This window comes from Sander vitreus, chromosome 13 (assembly GCF_031162955.1).
Source record: "Sander vitreus isolate 19-12246 chromosome 13, sanVit1, whole genome shotgun sequence".
NCBI lineage: Eukaryota > Metazoa > Chordata > Actinopteri > Perciformes > Percidae > Sander > Sander vitreus.
Window position 1 is genome coordinate 3,050,729 of NC_135867.1, and position 14,476 is coordinate 3,065,204.

Genomic DNA, 14,476 nt, shown 5'->3' on the forward strand with positions numbered 1-14,476 from the left:
CCCCCCATGAAATTCTGACGGTACGATAACCTTCAGCAAAAACATCACAGTAGTATCAGTATTGCAATTACAGCTTTAAAATATATTATTTTGAAAATTAACTTTTTTTCCCCCATTGAACACAATGTTTATTTTTTATGGGGGGGGGCGCAATATTTGTTAAAGGCAAAAAATGTGTCAAACCATGTGTTAATATTGTGCTGCTGCAGAGACCTCCGGGCCTACAAATCGTATCAGACTAAAGAAAAACTCTTTGTTTGGTACAGATCCTCGCAAAAATTCATTTGCATTTAAAAAAATGTTTTAATATTTTTTCAATGCAAATGAGAATAATGATACAACCATTATCATTCCCGGTGTTTGGTCTTTTAAGCCCCGAACGTCGCCTTCCAGGCAGCGATGGTTATGTTTAGGGTTAGGGTTAGCTGCCTGGAAGGCGACGTTGGGGGCTTAAAACACCATCGAGCGTCATTCCCTCCAATATCGTCAATCATATCGCAATATCAGTCAAAATAATCGCAATTAGATATTTTCCTCACATCGTGCAGCCGTGGTCGTTATGTAATGATTGGCATTTACGGCGCGACCACCCCGCCCCCCTCGAAAAGAGATGATACATCTCAAGTGGTTTATTCTAATGAACACATTTTAGACAAAACATAATAAAATATATGACACGCTGGTAACGGTACTCCTTATCAGCCGATACCCAAGTTCAGGTATCGGAATCGGGAAGCAAAAAATGGTATGGGATTATTGATAGACCCATGATCAGCCCTGGCTGATTGTCAGGCCGTTTTTTGGCAGTTTGCAGATCATCTGTATCGTGTTCATTTGCTTGATAACCAATAAAGTCAATTATTAAAAAGTGCTCTGTGTGTGTCCCTCTGCTCTGGTTTCACTCACCACTGAGTCTGACTTAATGTCCCCTCCCCCCCCCACAACACTATCTGACTCTCTGTTAATGGCTATTATGTTGAAAGTTTTTCCATTTATTAAATAATTGCTTAAAGCATTTCAACTAAGTTTTGTGTTGGAGTTTGTAACATTCCAAAATCTTAATTTTGACTTACAGATTTTCATTTTCCCTGTAAATGCATAACGGTTCCAAAAAAACGGTTTCATTAACTACTAAATAATCGGTATCGACCCTTAGTTTTTAGGCACCGATCGAATCGGCTCTACGGCGTATCGAAAATGCCTCGTCATTCAATACCCAATTTCAATACCTGCGGAGTGAATCTCATCAGCGTCAGGGAGCCAATGAGCACGCAGCATGCTTCTACCAAGATCTAATAATGTCTGTGATTGGCTGTCTAATGTTACACGTCGTAGAGACACGCAGGAAGAACTCGACGTTACACCGAGACGGGGCTCACGTTAAGAGGAGCTGAAAAATCTCTTGTGTTGGGGTTTGTAACATTCCAAAATCATAATTTTGATTTAAAGATTTTCATTTCACTGTAAATGGTACAAGCGGCCGAAATGGGTTTCCTCAGGAGGGTGGCTGGCGTCTCCCTTAGAGAGAGGGTGAGAAGCTCAGTCATCCGTGAGGAGCTCGGAGTAGAGCCGCTGCTCCTTTACGTCGAATGGAGACAGTTGAGGTGGTTCGGGCATCTGGTAAGGATGCCCCCTGGGCGCCTCCCTAGGGAGGTGTTCCAGGCACGTCCAGCTGGGAGGAGGCTTCGGGGAAGACCCAGGACTAGGTGGAGGGATTATATCTCCAACATGGCCTGGGAATGCCTAGGGATCCCCCAGTCAGAGCTGGTTAATGTGGCCCCAAACCTCCCTGCTGGAGCTGCTGCCCCTGCGACCCGACCCCGAATAAGTGGACGAAGATGGATGGATGTAAATCCATATTGGCTCTAAATATCGGTTTCATTAACTGCTAATAATTGGTATCGGCCTTGAAAAACCAGTATGGGTCGATCCCTATACGGGACCATTTGTAGCAGAGACCCACCTCTCAGTCAGAGCCTTGCTCTGGTTGTCCCTGGCGGCCTGCAGGTCTCTCTCCAGACGCTTCTTCTCCGACTCCAGCTTCTCGGCGTCGTTGGGCTGCAGGCGCTGGCGAGGGCTGACGTACTGCAGCTCCTTCAGCAGCTCCTCCTTCTCGTTGATGAGGATGAGGCGGTCCCGCTCCGGGTCCAGCAGCCCCGGCCACGCCTCGCTGTCCAGTTTGGCGATCTGCACCTCGATGGTGGCGATCCTGAGAGGGGATAGGATGGAGAAAGAGGTGCAGGAAGGAAAATGTGGAGCAGATGTGAAGAATGAAGGAAACGGGAGAGGAAGAACGAAGGAACTGATCAACGATAGCGGTGATGGCCAAGGCCACACAGGTTCAAAACAGCCAGCAATGGTAATATGGTGCACAATGTCACCTTATTCTGTTAAGTACACACATTCATTTATTGTGCAGTCAGCCACACTTCAAACAAATCAGGCAAACAAAAAGGTACACATTACATTGATTGTGTAATTCATAATCCACGTTTATTTGCTTTTGGCTTTACAGTGTATAAACGGAGTGCACACATTTATGAAATGTGCAAATGTGTTTTTTAAAGTGCTCATATAATGCTTTTTGGCTTTTTCCCTTTCCTTTATTGTGTTATATATCTTGGTTGAGCACGTTATAGGTTTACAAAGTGAAAAAGCCCAAAGTCCAGCCCAAAGGGACTTACCATCTCCAACAGAAAACACTGTTCACAAACTGCTCCAAACAGCTCTGTTGTAGTCCAGCCTTTACTTCAGAGACAAACGTGGTCACTTTGGAACACACGTTATAATGCTCGCCTAGCTGCTAGCGTGGCACGCCCTCATACTCTGCTTCTGACTGGCTAGTAGTCCTTACCTAGGTACTGTCAGGACACGCCCTCATACTCTGCTTCTGACTGGCTAGTAGTCCTTACCTAGGTACTGTCAGGACACGCCCTCATACTCTGCTTCTGACTGGCTAGTAGTCCTTACCTAGGTACTGTCAGGGCACGCCCTCATACTCTGCTTCTGACTGGCTAGTAGTCCTTACCTAGGTACTGTCAGGACACGCCCTCATACTCTGCTTCTGACTGGCTAGTAGTCCTTATCTAGGTACTGTCAGGGCACGCCCTCATACTCTGCTTCTGACTGGCTAGTAGTCCTTATCTAGGTACTGTCAGGGCACGCCCTCATACTCTGCTTCTGACTGGCTAGTAGTCCTTACCTAGGTACTGTCAGGGCACGCCCTCATACTCTGCTTCTGACTGGCTAGTAGTCCTTACCTAGGTACTGTCAGGGCACGCCCTCATACTCTGCTTCTGACTGGCTAGTAGTCCTTACCTAGGTACTGAGCATGTGCGATTCCCAACAAAGATGGAACAGAATAGATAGATGGAATTTAGGTTTAGTTTGGTGTACTTTGCATTAGTTGTAGTTATGTCCATCCTGGTTTTCCCCTTGTGTGTAATTTGGTTCAGCCAAGCCAGTATACATGTCCCCTTTTGTCATATTCAGTTAGGTCAGTTTGTTGAGTTCATCTCCTGTTTTGTTGTGCTATATTTGAATAAAGTTATATTTTGTTGACCTCTTTTATAGGCCTAGATATTAAGTTCTTAGGTTGTATGTATATATATATATATATATTTTGTTTTAACAAAAACTGGTTCTCCTCATTGCTTCCGTGCTTGGTCCCTGAAATTGGCAAACAAAAGTGGATTCAGACTGCCGTCAGTTAAATCAACAATTGACTATAACTTCATCCTGTCTCTCTCCTCAACAGATCAAGCGGACAAACTTCAACATTCAAACCGTCGATGAGCTCTCTGGCCCAGAAAAGCAGATCAAAGTTTAATCTTTGATGGTCAATAATTAGACTTTTGTGCACATGTGTTTTCCCTACATGCTAAACACTCAGGAGAGTGACAGTAAAACGTGTCTCATCTATATTATTCTTTTTATTTCCAGATGTTTTCATTCCACGTGTGTCAGTACTTTAGAGGCAGATTAGTCAGCTGGTACCATAACAAAATCTAATCAAGCTTTTGCAGTTCCTCAAATGATAAAACAAGTCCATGCAAAACTAAACAGAAAACAACACACACACACACACACACAAATCCATTATGTTTAACTGGCAAATCATCCAAATCAAATGTGAATTTATCATAAAAATAGCAAATTACAGCAGAGATCTGCCTCGATCTTCTTTACACATTACCCTTATAAAAGTGACGGCGCGTTATCAAGCTAACATTCCTTTCACCTGACGATATGTGTCACAGCAAGGGTGGATGGATGATATTGAACTGAAATTATAATGGGGGCATACATAGGCAGCCTTGGTTGACGTCTTCTTTTTCTTCTTGTAAACACTGTGCGATTTGTTTTCTCTTCCTTCCTTTTGTTCCACTTTTTTGTGGCTGAGTAAGTTTTAAGAGCCCATGGCCATCTTTTAATTGTGACTGTTACACACACACACACACACACACACACACACACCTCTATCCAGACAAAGTAATGTCTACCTTCTCTTGGCTTCCTCGTACTTCAGACTCAGACGAACCTTCTCTGCCAGTTTGTTGGTGCTGGTCATGAACTGACAAAAGTACAAATAAACAATGTCAAAATACTTCATTACAAAAGCCATCCTGCATTTAAAAACCTATACATGTAAAAAAGTAGAGAAGTATTATCAGCTAAATGTAATCCGAGTATCAAAAGTATTCGTGCTGCAGAAAAATGACGCCCGACTGATATGTTATTATATTTGACATTATTAGATTGTTAATACTGACGCATCAATGTGTAAGCAGCATTTTACTGTAGGCGGAGATACGGTAGTTTACCCACTTTATATTCAGTTAGCTAGTTTAGTCCAGAGGTTCTCAACCTATGGGGACAGCTGTGTAAGAACAATTTATATTAAAGGAGTAAAATCAACAACATTATGAATTAAATCAGGCAATATCTGATGAAACAATACATCAACAAGACTGAAAATCGTTCAGTTTTAATATCCCTGCTTTGCAATCAAAAACACATTGAGGTTTAATACCCAGCCTTTGGTGGTTGACTTTTTAATGCAGTGGTGGCCTAGAGGTTAAGAAGCGAGCTTGTGCCCTATGGAATCTCTCTTATAATAATAATACGTTTATTTGATATAGCACCTTTTACAGACAAAGTCCCAAAGTGCTTCACATGATAAAAATTGTTGAAATAAAGTAGGATCCAAACAGAAAATGGAGCAGGTCAGAGGTATAAACAGGCGCCGGACCATGCAAGGCTCTACATGTCAGAACAAGAACTTTAAATTGGATCCTGAACTTGATAGGAAGGCAATGTAACGGCTGGCTTTTTTAATTATCAATTTCGCGATTCCATTCATGATTCTGTTGACACAGAAACTATTGGGCTCTACATCAATGCTACCTCTGTGCCTCTGTCTGTGATTGGCCCCATCGGAAATAAACACACTTGCCACCTGGCTAACTTTTCTGGCCGATGTTAGGCATTTTCCAAACTATCGGTATTTATAATGGCCGATAAATGAATATTTAAAAAATAAAATGAAAACGGACTAAACACCCTTCAACCAGGTTATGAGTGTTGGCGTTGCATAGTTTGTCCACCAGAGGGCGTTTATCAGTGGTTTTTGCCCCCAACAGCTCTAGGATTAGGCACTGGTTATGGTTATGGTTAGGGTTAGGTGCCTTGAAGTCAACGGTCGCAGCACTGCCTTGATGTCAATTAGGCAATGGTTATGGTTATGGTTAGGGTTATGGTTAGGGTTATGGTTAGGTGCCTTGGAGGCAGCGGTCGCAGCGCTGCCTGGAAGGAGCCGTTGGGGGGAAAAAAACACCATTGAGGGCGCTCTACAACGTCTCTGTTGGCAACACTCTTTGATTTTTGTTGTTATTGTGTTTTTGTTCAAAGGTCTTTTAAGTTTCAGATCTTAAGTTTGTATTTTTATACATTTTATTTATCAGAACTTTAATATATTTTGATGTTCCTCTGTTCTTTTGTGACAATAAAACAAACATTATCATATTATTTTAGCGAGGACTAGGGTTGGGTACCGAGACCCGGTGCTAATACGGCACCGGCGCCTTAACGACCGTTATCTACCGGACCGAATAGCTACGCTGATTTTGGTGCCTCATTTCGTTGCCACTTAAATGTCTGCGCTTCTCTCTGATGCTCCGAAACGGACGTTAGAAGCAACCGAAACATCGCTGCATGTCATGCTAGTTAACACTACACTTGTCAGCAGGTAACGTTAGCCTACCGTTAGCTAGCAGCTGGACTAAACACGGTTAAACAGCTAAACTGTGTAAAAGTTTGTCTGTATTTCACTGTGAAGGATTCCCATACCGGGACGTAGGACAGTCTGTGCCGTTGTCTGAAAAATAACACAGATGTTGCGTTCACTTGAAACTCGCCTCGCCAGCCTCGCGCTGCATTCAAAGTTATTGTAAAATACTCTTTTCCCATCCAGTGGTTGTTTTTGTCGTGAAATAAGTTATTGTTATAAGTAATTGTTATTAACATTTTTTAATAAATCATTTAATTTTTACCCTGTGGCCTTAGCAATAAACAAGCCGTTCTTTAATGTTGTTTTCTGCTCCTTTTAAAAAAGAATTCGGCAACAGCACCGTTTTAAAAGTATCGTTTTAGCACCGGTATCGGGAAAAACTCCAAACGATACCCAACCCTAGTGAGGACTCATAAATAACTACAAATAACTAATGTTAGGGAAATCTGTTTATGTTTTGTTACGCGTTTCTGGATTTGTTTTGTAAATATATATCGGACGATACATCGGAATATCGGATTTTGAAATCACCAAATATTTGTATCGATATCGGCCTTAAAAATCCTTTATCGGTCGGGCTCTAATTTTATGCTGACTACTGTTAGTCCAGACCAAAAAAGAGAGTTGAAGAGAGTAAAAAAAAAAAAAAAGTGAAAGTGAGACTCACCTCGGCGGGGATGTCGGTCTGGGAGCCGGCGTCCGAGTAGAGGCGAGGGATGGACAGCTCAGAGTTGGCGAGCGAGGGACTGCTGCCCCACAGCTCCTGCTGGGAGCCCGAGTCCAGCTGGAAACTGTCCTTCAACACCGCCAGTTTCTGGACAACAGAAGGGACAAACCGCTGGAGATTACATGAATCAAAACATGCATAACTGCAAGGAACAACTGGGACACAGCAGCAGGTGACAGCTACACAGGGAAAAAGACAGGATGGGATTAAGGACAGAGAAAGAAAAAATATCAGATGAAGTAATAATCAAATACTGTATTAGGTGAGCGAAATTAAGATGTGATCTTTAGATTTTGAAATTTTAGACTATTTCTTTAGACTTTTTAAGACCCCATGGAAACCCTGTACTCAGTGTACAGAGACATCCAGTGAAATCTGCTCAGGGCAAAGAGCATCTGTAAAATGACACAACTGTAAAGTGGAAAAGACTACTTGCTGTGTGTTTGCTGCATGTTCCCCATGGTTGTTACAGGGATACAGCAGCAGCAGCAGCGAAGGCTGCTGCAGTCATCCTTTTTATCTTTATAGCCGTGATGAATATCTTATATGACTCTGCGGTTGGTTTTGAAGCCGGCTGTGGAATGCACCTTATCTTTGCTTTTCAGATGGGGTGGGAAAATAACATAGCACCTCTACGATAACCCTAGTGATTATGTATATTTAAGGTGATGCCGTTTCTCAACTGACTCGCTTTGTCTCTTACTGAGCCGTGAGTGGCAGCCAGAGATAAGTGTTTTAAATGTTTACTTGAAAGATTCCATTACCAAATCACACCTATGTTTCCTCACAGGGGACTGGTAAAGAAAAAAACATTGGCAAAATTGCTTCAGCGGATGCAGTTTTCTCTCAATGGAGCAACTGCTAAACCGATTTTGGAGCTAGCTTTTGCACTTCACACTCAAATGTGTGTATTGTGCCAAACAAAGTGAATCCGCATCATTTCAATTTAAGGGATGGTCCTCTCGTTTGCTGCAGCACGTCGTAAAATGTCTCACTATCCCGACATGAAGAAAAGCTGCAGATTCTCACAAATTGAGAAGCTGGAGCTAGAGAATGTATGACCGAGATTATTAATCAGTTATTGACTAATCATTTTCCATAATCCATTCATTGACTAATTGTTTCGGCTTTAACTGTAGCTGTCAGTGTGGTCCTGTTTGTGAGAAAACACCTCTCTCCCTTTCTCTAGTTGTCATCGCTCTGAAGCAATCGAGCATTAAGAAGTGCACTCAAGAGGTGCAAAAGACACACTCACAGACATAAAAACACACACACACACACACACACACACACAGTCTCACAGACAGACAGACAGACTCAACTGTCAGCTGCAGATGGTAAGGGGGAGGGAGGGGGAGAGACGGGAGAAAGAGGGAGGCAGAGGAGTCCACAGAGCCGATTATGTATTATTGAACACATTCTCCTCCCTCTTCCTCCAAACCAACGTGAGTCAAACCGAGTCTGCAGCCAGACTTGCCTGATAATTCGTGATATTTCAAATCTATATGCATGTATGGGGGTGTAATGTTAGGAGTACTGTCAACACCGGGGCATTTTTATTTAATAATAAATAATAACATTCTATTTATGGGCGCCTTTCATTGCACTCAAGGACACCTTGCAGTTAAAACAAGCAAAAACACAGTTAAAAAGGCAAAATCCATGAATTGGATGGAGAGTGGAGATTTGTGGGGTAGGCCTTTAGGAATAGGGGAGGTTTGAGGGAGGTTGAACTGGAGCCTTGAATTCTCAAATTGAGTTCTACATTTTGTTACAGTTTAATACGCTGTGCAGACACGTTGGCGCCTGGAGCATCAAAGAACATCTGCCCTGTTAAGAAACATAAAAAATGGTTTTATACGACTGAAATCTAAAATTGAACCCACGGGCATTATAACGAGGATTTATGCTATATTAGCAAACTAGAAACAATTCATTGTTCTTTGCCAAACACGGTATATCAAACCGATTTCATGGTCCACTGTCACACACGATAAAAGAGGGTGGCAAAGCGGAGGAGGGTTGGGAGTTATGAAATGAGTACAGAGGAGTGGAGAGAGAGATTGTCATTCATGCAAATGAAGCATAATGGAACTTGAACCTGAGGTCCCAGTGCAACCTGGCAGAACGTGAGCAGTTTTGCAAAGAAAGATTTGCTGGTTTTCTCCGTTTTATATCATTAGAAATTGTCTGGATTAAATATCTTGGAGTTTTGGACTGTTGGTCGGACAAAACCAGACATGTGTACCCTGGAAATCCAGTTAGCTCCGCTGGTAGCTAAGAGTTTAATCTACCAGTTAGCTCCTCTGGTAGCTAAGAGTTTAATCTACCAGTTAGCTCCTCTGGTAGCTAAGAGTTTAATCTACCAGTTAGCTCCGCTGGTAGCTAAGAGTTTAATCTACCAGTTAGCTCCTCTGGTAGCTAAGAGTTTAATCTACCAGTTAGCTCCTCTGGTAGCTAAGAGTTTAATCTACCAGTTAGCTCCGCTGGTAGCTAAGAGTTTAATCTACCAGTTAGCTCCTCTGGTAGCTAAGAGTTTAATCTACCAGTTAGCTCCGCTGGTAGCTAAGCGTATGGGGCTCTGGATACGTCAGCCCGTGTATTGTTGTGATTGGTCGTAGTGTTATCCAATTGCGTGCAGTGAGTTTGGTGCCGCCACTCGAGTTGTGCCATTTTCATTACTCATTGCCAGACCCTCAATCTTTTGGATTTGGGTCTGGATTTCCAGGCTAAGAGATGTGGAGATGTCATCTTGGAATCCAGGATGGGAAGTTTTTTCGTAATCTTTTGACATTTTATAGGCAAAATAATTAACCAAAAAAGAAAAACAGACAGACATTTGGTAATCAAAATAATACCTGGGTGCAGCCCTACATCCTTCAAATGTTTTCCAAACTCAATCTAGTGGTGTCGGAGATGTCAGCCTAGAGCTGGACGACGTGGAAAAAAAAAAATCATAGAACAGCTAGAACAGTCTGGTAAGAAAATGACTAAAGAATATAAAGAATAAAGAATCACTTTACTGTAATGAAGCCTTTAAAACCATGTAATATCACGATATCCAAAATGTAAGACGATATATCTAGCTTCATATATCAATTTCGATATAATATCGATGTATTGCCCAGCCCTAATTTGGGTGATGTCATCCTTGACTTCAGGATGGGAGGTTTTCGTCATCTTTTGACTTCATTCATTGATTTCATCGACAAAATAATGAACCAAAAAACAAAAATAGACAGAAATTTGGTGGTCAAAATACTACCTGGGTGCAGCCCTACATCCTTCTTTTCTCAACTCAAACCAGTGGTGTCAGAGATACAGTGTCACCTGAAGTATCAGCCCAACAGATGCGCCTAAGGCCTCCTGCACACTGGCTGCGTGGCGTGAGCGTGTCAGCTGCGTGGCGTGACCGTTTATATTTCGGCTCCCATGGTAACAGGTTAGGGCTTGCACACTGCCTGCGTGACACGCACGCCTCAGGCTGCGCCGAAAACGCCTGCATGCTAGAAATAGGGCCGATGCCTATTTTTCACACGACACGCAAGCGTGTTGGAAGTGTTTCCAGGCAACATAGAATACGAAAAGATGTTTATATGTCATTTTGACACGAATACATTTAATAAATGACATGTTGATGTTTGAAAGTCTCTAGGGTTAGGATTAGGTTTAGGGTTATGCAGATATAAATGTAATTTAAAAAAGTAATAAATAATTATCGATTTTCAAATATTGCATCTGTCAATACAGAACGAAATATTGCCGTCAATACTGCCGACATTGTCTTTGCTGTAATCAGATCAGTATATATTTATGTTTAACATGAAGTATACTACTGCTTGAGTGCATTTTATCAATGGGAAACATCCATGTGTACAGACAAGGCTAGCAGCAGCAGCGTCGCGTCAGACACGTTTCTGGTGTGCAAAGACATAGAAAAATCCATGCAGCCGCCACGCAACAGAAACGCCACGTTCACGCCACGCAGCTGACACGCAACAGAAACGCCACGCTCACGCCACGCAGCCAGTGTGCAGGAGGCCTAACATCCCCGCACTTACCCCCTCGGAGTTTCTACCACATGAGCTGCGAAGGGAAATGAAAACTCACAGTTGACATATGTCGCTGCCATCAGCAAAAAAGTTTTCACTTTCCAGAATAAACTCATCCCAAAGTGGTCTAAACAAACAAGGCCCTCACCTCTTGAGTGAACTCAACAGGCTGTCATCATAACGACTGAGGCTCGACACTAAAACACCAGCTGCCTCGCCTGCAGCTTCAGCTACTCCCAGACACTAAATCTGTTTTAGTACATCCGGCACTTTTCTCACAGTTTTAGCACGCCTAAAGACCCTCCTGAGAGTCATCTGACACCCTCTTCTCCTCTTCTCCTCACAGCCTTGCCTCTACTCCATGTCCATTTCCTATTCTCGCTCTTCGTCACAAATCACCGCCTGCCACCGCTTTGCAATCGGAGTGGTGTTACTGTACGTCACTGCAAAAGTCCATCTCGGGGTAAATAAGCCAGAGAATATGCCAATTCTGGTCCCTGTCCCATTTCAATCTATCTGTTTAAGGGATTTAGGGACTATTTTATTCCTGGGATGAGAGGTAAATGCAGTTAAATACCCCTTAGAACTAGTGCTGTCAAACGATTAAAATATTGAATCGCGAGTAATCGCATTAATGTCATAGTTAACTCGCAATTAATCGCACATTTTGATCTATTCTAAATGTCCCTTGATTTCTTTTTGTCTTGTTTTTCTCATTTTAATGTTTTCAACATGGAAAAGTGGATCGGCTTGCTTTGTGCAAATGTTTATTTATTGAAAACAACATTGATTCTGTCTAAAGTCATTCATTGTCGCGGAGAATTGGCATCAGCTGTGTGCTTGGCCATCAGCTGTGTGCTTGGCCATCAGCCGTGTGCTTGGCCATCAGCTGTATGCTTGGTCATCAGCCGTGTGCTTGGCCATCAGCCGTGTGCGTGCTTGGCCATCAGCCGCGTGCTTGGCCATCAGCTGCGTGCTTGGCCATCAGCCGCGTGCTTGGCCATCAGCCGCATGCTTGGCCATCAGCCGTGTACTTGGCCATCAGCTGCGTGCTTGGCCATCAGCCGCGTGCTTGGCCATCAGCCGTGTGCTTGGTCATCAGCCGTGTGCTTGGCCATCAGCTGTGTGCTTGGCCATCAAGTGGTATTTCAGACTGGACGTGCTGCGATGATAGCTCAGTTCACAACGACAAAACACACAGATCACTTCGGTCTTGTCAATGGAACCATTTGGCAACTTTTTAAAAGTAAACTTTCCATTCAGAATCTTATTGGCATCCATTTCGGCGTCTCGTTCTCGCCATCCGCTCAAACCGTAACGTTAACCTACTACTCTTTGGCCCAAACAAGTGTGTGCGACGTTGTTTTGTTTCCGGTCTGGCTAGATCCGGTGTGGGGTTGTAGTTTTTCTAAACTTTCCTCCAGGTCCAACTGATGAGATGTGATGTGTGGACCTTCCAGCCCCACTCATTTACCCCTACAACCCAAACTGTCTGCACAATTAATCACAATTTTATCGAAATCGCTATATGGACAAGTGCAATATCCAAATCGCAGGTGAGATTTGTTTAAGGCAAAATATGTGTCAAACTATTGTGAATTTAATATTGTGGTGCTGCAGAGACGTTAGGGTTAGGGACAGAAAGCTTACCTGCATGAGTTCCTGTTTCTCCTTCTCCCCAGAGCTGATGGCGTCTCGGATGGAGCGGACCTCGCTGAGGATAGCCTGCGCCTCCTGCAGCTTGTAGCCAGACGGGCTGTTGGACACCTTCTGGTCAATCCTGGAAGGGAGGGGGGTGGCACGGAAAGAGGCAGGAGATAAAGGTCAGCTTGGATGATGATTTGGAACAGTGATTCCCAACCTCTCAGCTGTTAACACCAGAACACTACATGTTGCCGTTATGTAAGAGTGTGTGCAAACTGGTAGCTTAAAGTAATAAATAAATGGTAGTAATAAATAGCTAAAAGTAAAGACTAAACTGTTCAAATGACTCCATAAAAGTAATGGATAAATGGTTGAAACATCCAGCTTCACTCCAAGTAGTAGCCTAGTAGTAGTAGGATTGCTGACCAAACCAGCCTGAACACAGTTCAACAAGTGTGAAATTAACAATATCATGTATAGTGGTTTACATTTGGAACATACATTGGGAATTGATGAAGGGGGGGGACGTGAGTTCATCTGACTGTGGGGGGAACTCGGACCAAAAAGATTGTGAAACAATGACTGTTTACATGAACATAATATTCCGGTTTTTGCCCTTATTCCGAAAAAGACGATATTCCGACAAAGCCGTTTACATGGCTAATGAAAGTGAGTATTCCACTAATATTCCCGTTTACATGTAGCCGTGCAAAATACAATTACAAGTACAAGGTGCCACCTGCTCATCAGATAAACATTCACACACATTCACACACCGATGGCGCAGCATCGGGAGCAATACGGAGTTCAGTGTCTAACAACATCATCAACATGGGACCGCAGGGCCAGGAATCGAACCACGACCTTCCGATTGGTAATAATGATAGGCTAACTGGTCTGTACAAAGGTAGCCATCCACAGATACAGTTCATTCTAAGGATTCACTGTGCCACATGTATGTTTAATACTAGATTGTTTATAAAACCATGCCAACAATTATTATTTTAATAGCTTAGTATAATGCACTAAAAAGTTATGTATAAAAGGCTTTAGGCCACCCTACACTTTATTGTAGGCCCGGTTTAATATGCAACTTCATTTTATACAATATAGTATAAATTTATATTTCCAATGGTGTGATTGTTGTGTCTGTACCAGACGCTGGGAAGACCCTGCTTCAGGGAGAAGAGTCACTGCAGGGAACAGCCATCAGAGGCAGCAGCAGCTATGTAAACTCTGTCATCAGCAAGTCATGCATGCATCTGAATAACAGGTCCTTCCACATTCTTCAGAGAGGGAAGAAGGGGGGAGGGAGGTTCGAGAGAGAGAGAGAGAGAGAGAGAGAGAGAGAGAGAGAGAGAGAGAGAGAAAAACAAGGAACACAGAGAATAAGGGAAGTGAGGGAGGGAAAGAGGCACTTGTCTGTAACAGGCAGAGAGAGCAAGTAATCCTCTCTAAGTCCTTCTCAAACATGGACTTATGCGGAGTGAAAACGGTGTTATGAACCTTTTTATAATTAAAATCACAATGACCTCTTTGCAATAACACAGAGAAAGAGAACCGATACGGACTAAGCTGAAACATTTAACTAACTATAGTCACACGATTTAAAGTGACACGGAAATTCCACACTATCGCGTACATTTTAGGCCTTTATTTTGACAGGACAGATGAAGACATGAATTATTATCATCTTTTCTAAAACCCTGAATTCTGCCTGTGTGGGTGCTTGATGATCTCTGACCTCAAATGGGAAATCCAAAA

The 14,476-nt window shown here is 42.9% G+C and overlaps 1 protein-coding gene across 1 annotated transcript in view; it reads right to left on the bottom strand.

The window, feature by feature from the left end:
* Nucleotides 1-14,476, bottom strand: part of wwc1 (WW and C2 domain containing 1) — an 81,296-nt gene that overhangs the window by 35,167 nt on the left and 31,653 nt on the right. The window contains exons 6-9 of the mRNA XM_078265588.1: nt 12,719-12,848; nt 6,957-7,103; nt 4,503-4,573; nt 1,964-2,209 (exon numbers count right to left, since the gene is read on the bottom strand). Of these exons, the coding sequence (XP_078121714.1) occupies nt 1,964-2,209; nt 4,503-4,573; nt 6,957-7,103; nt 12,719-12,848 (594 nt within the window). The remainder of the gene's footprint in view (nt 1-1,963; nt 2,210-4,502; nt 4,574-6,956; nt 7,104-12,718; nt 12,849-14,476) is intronic.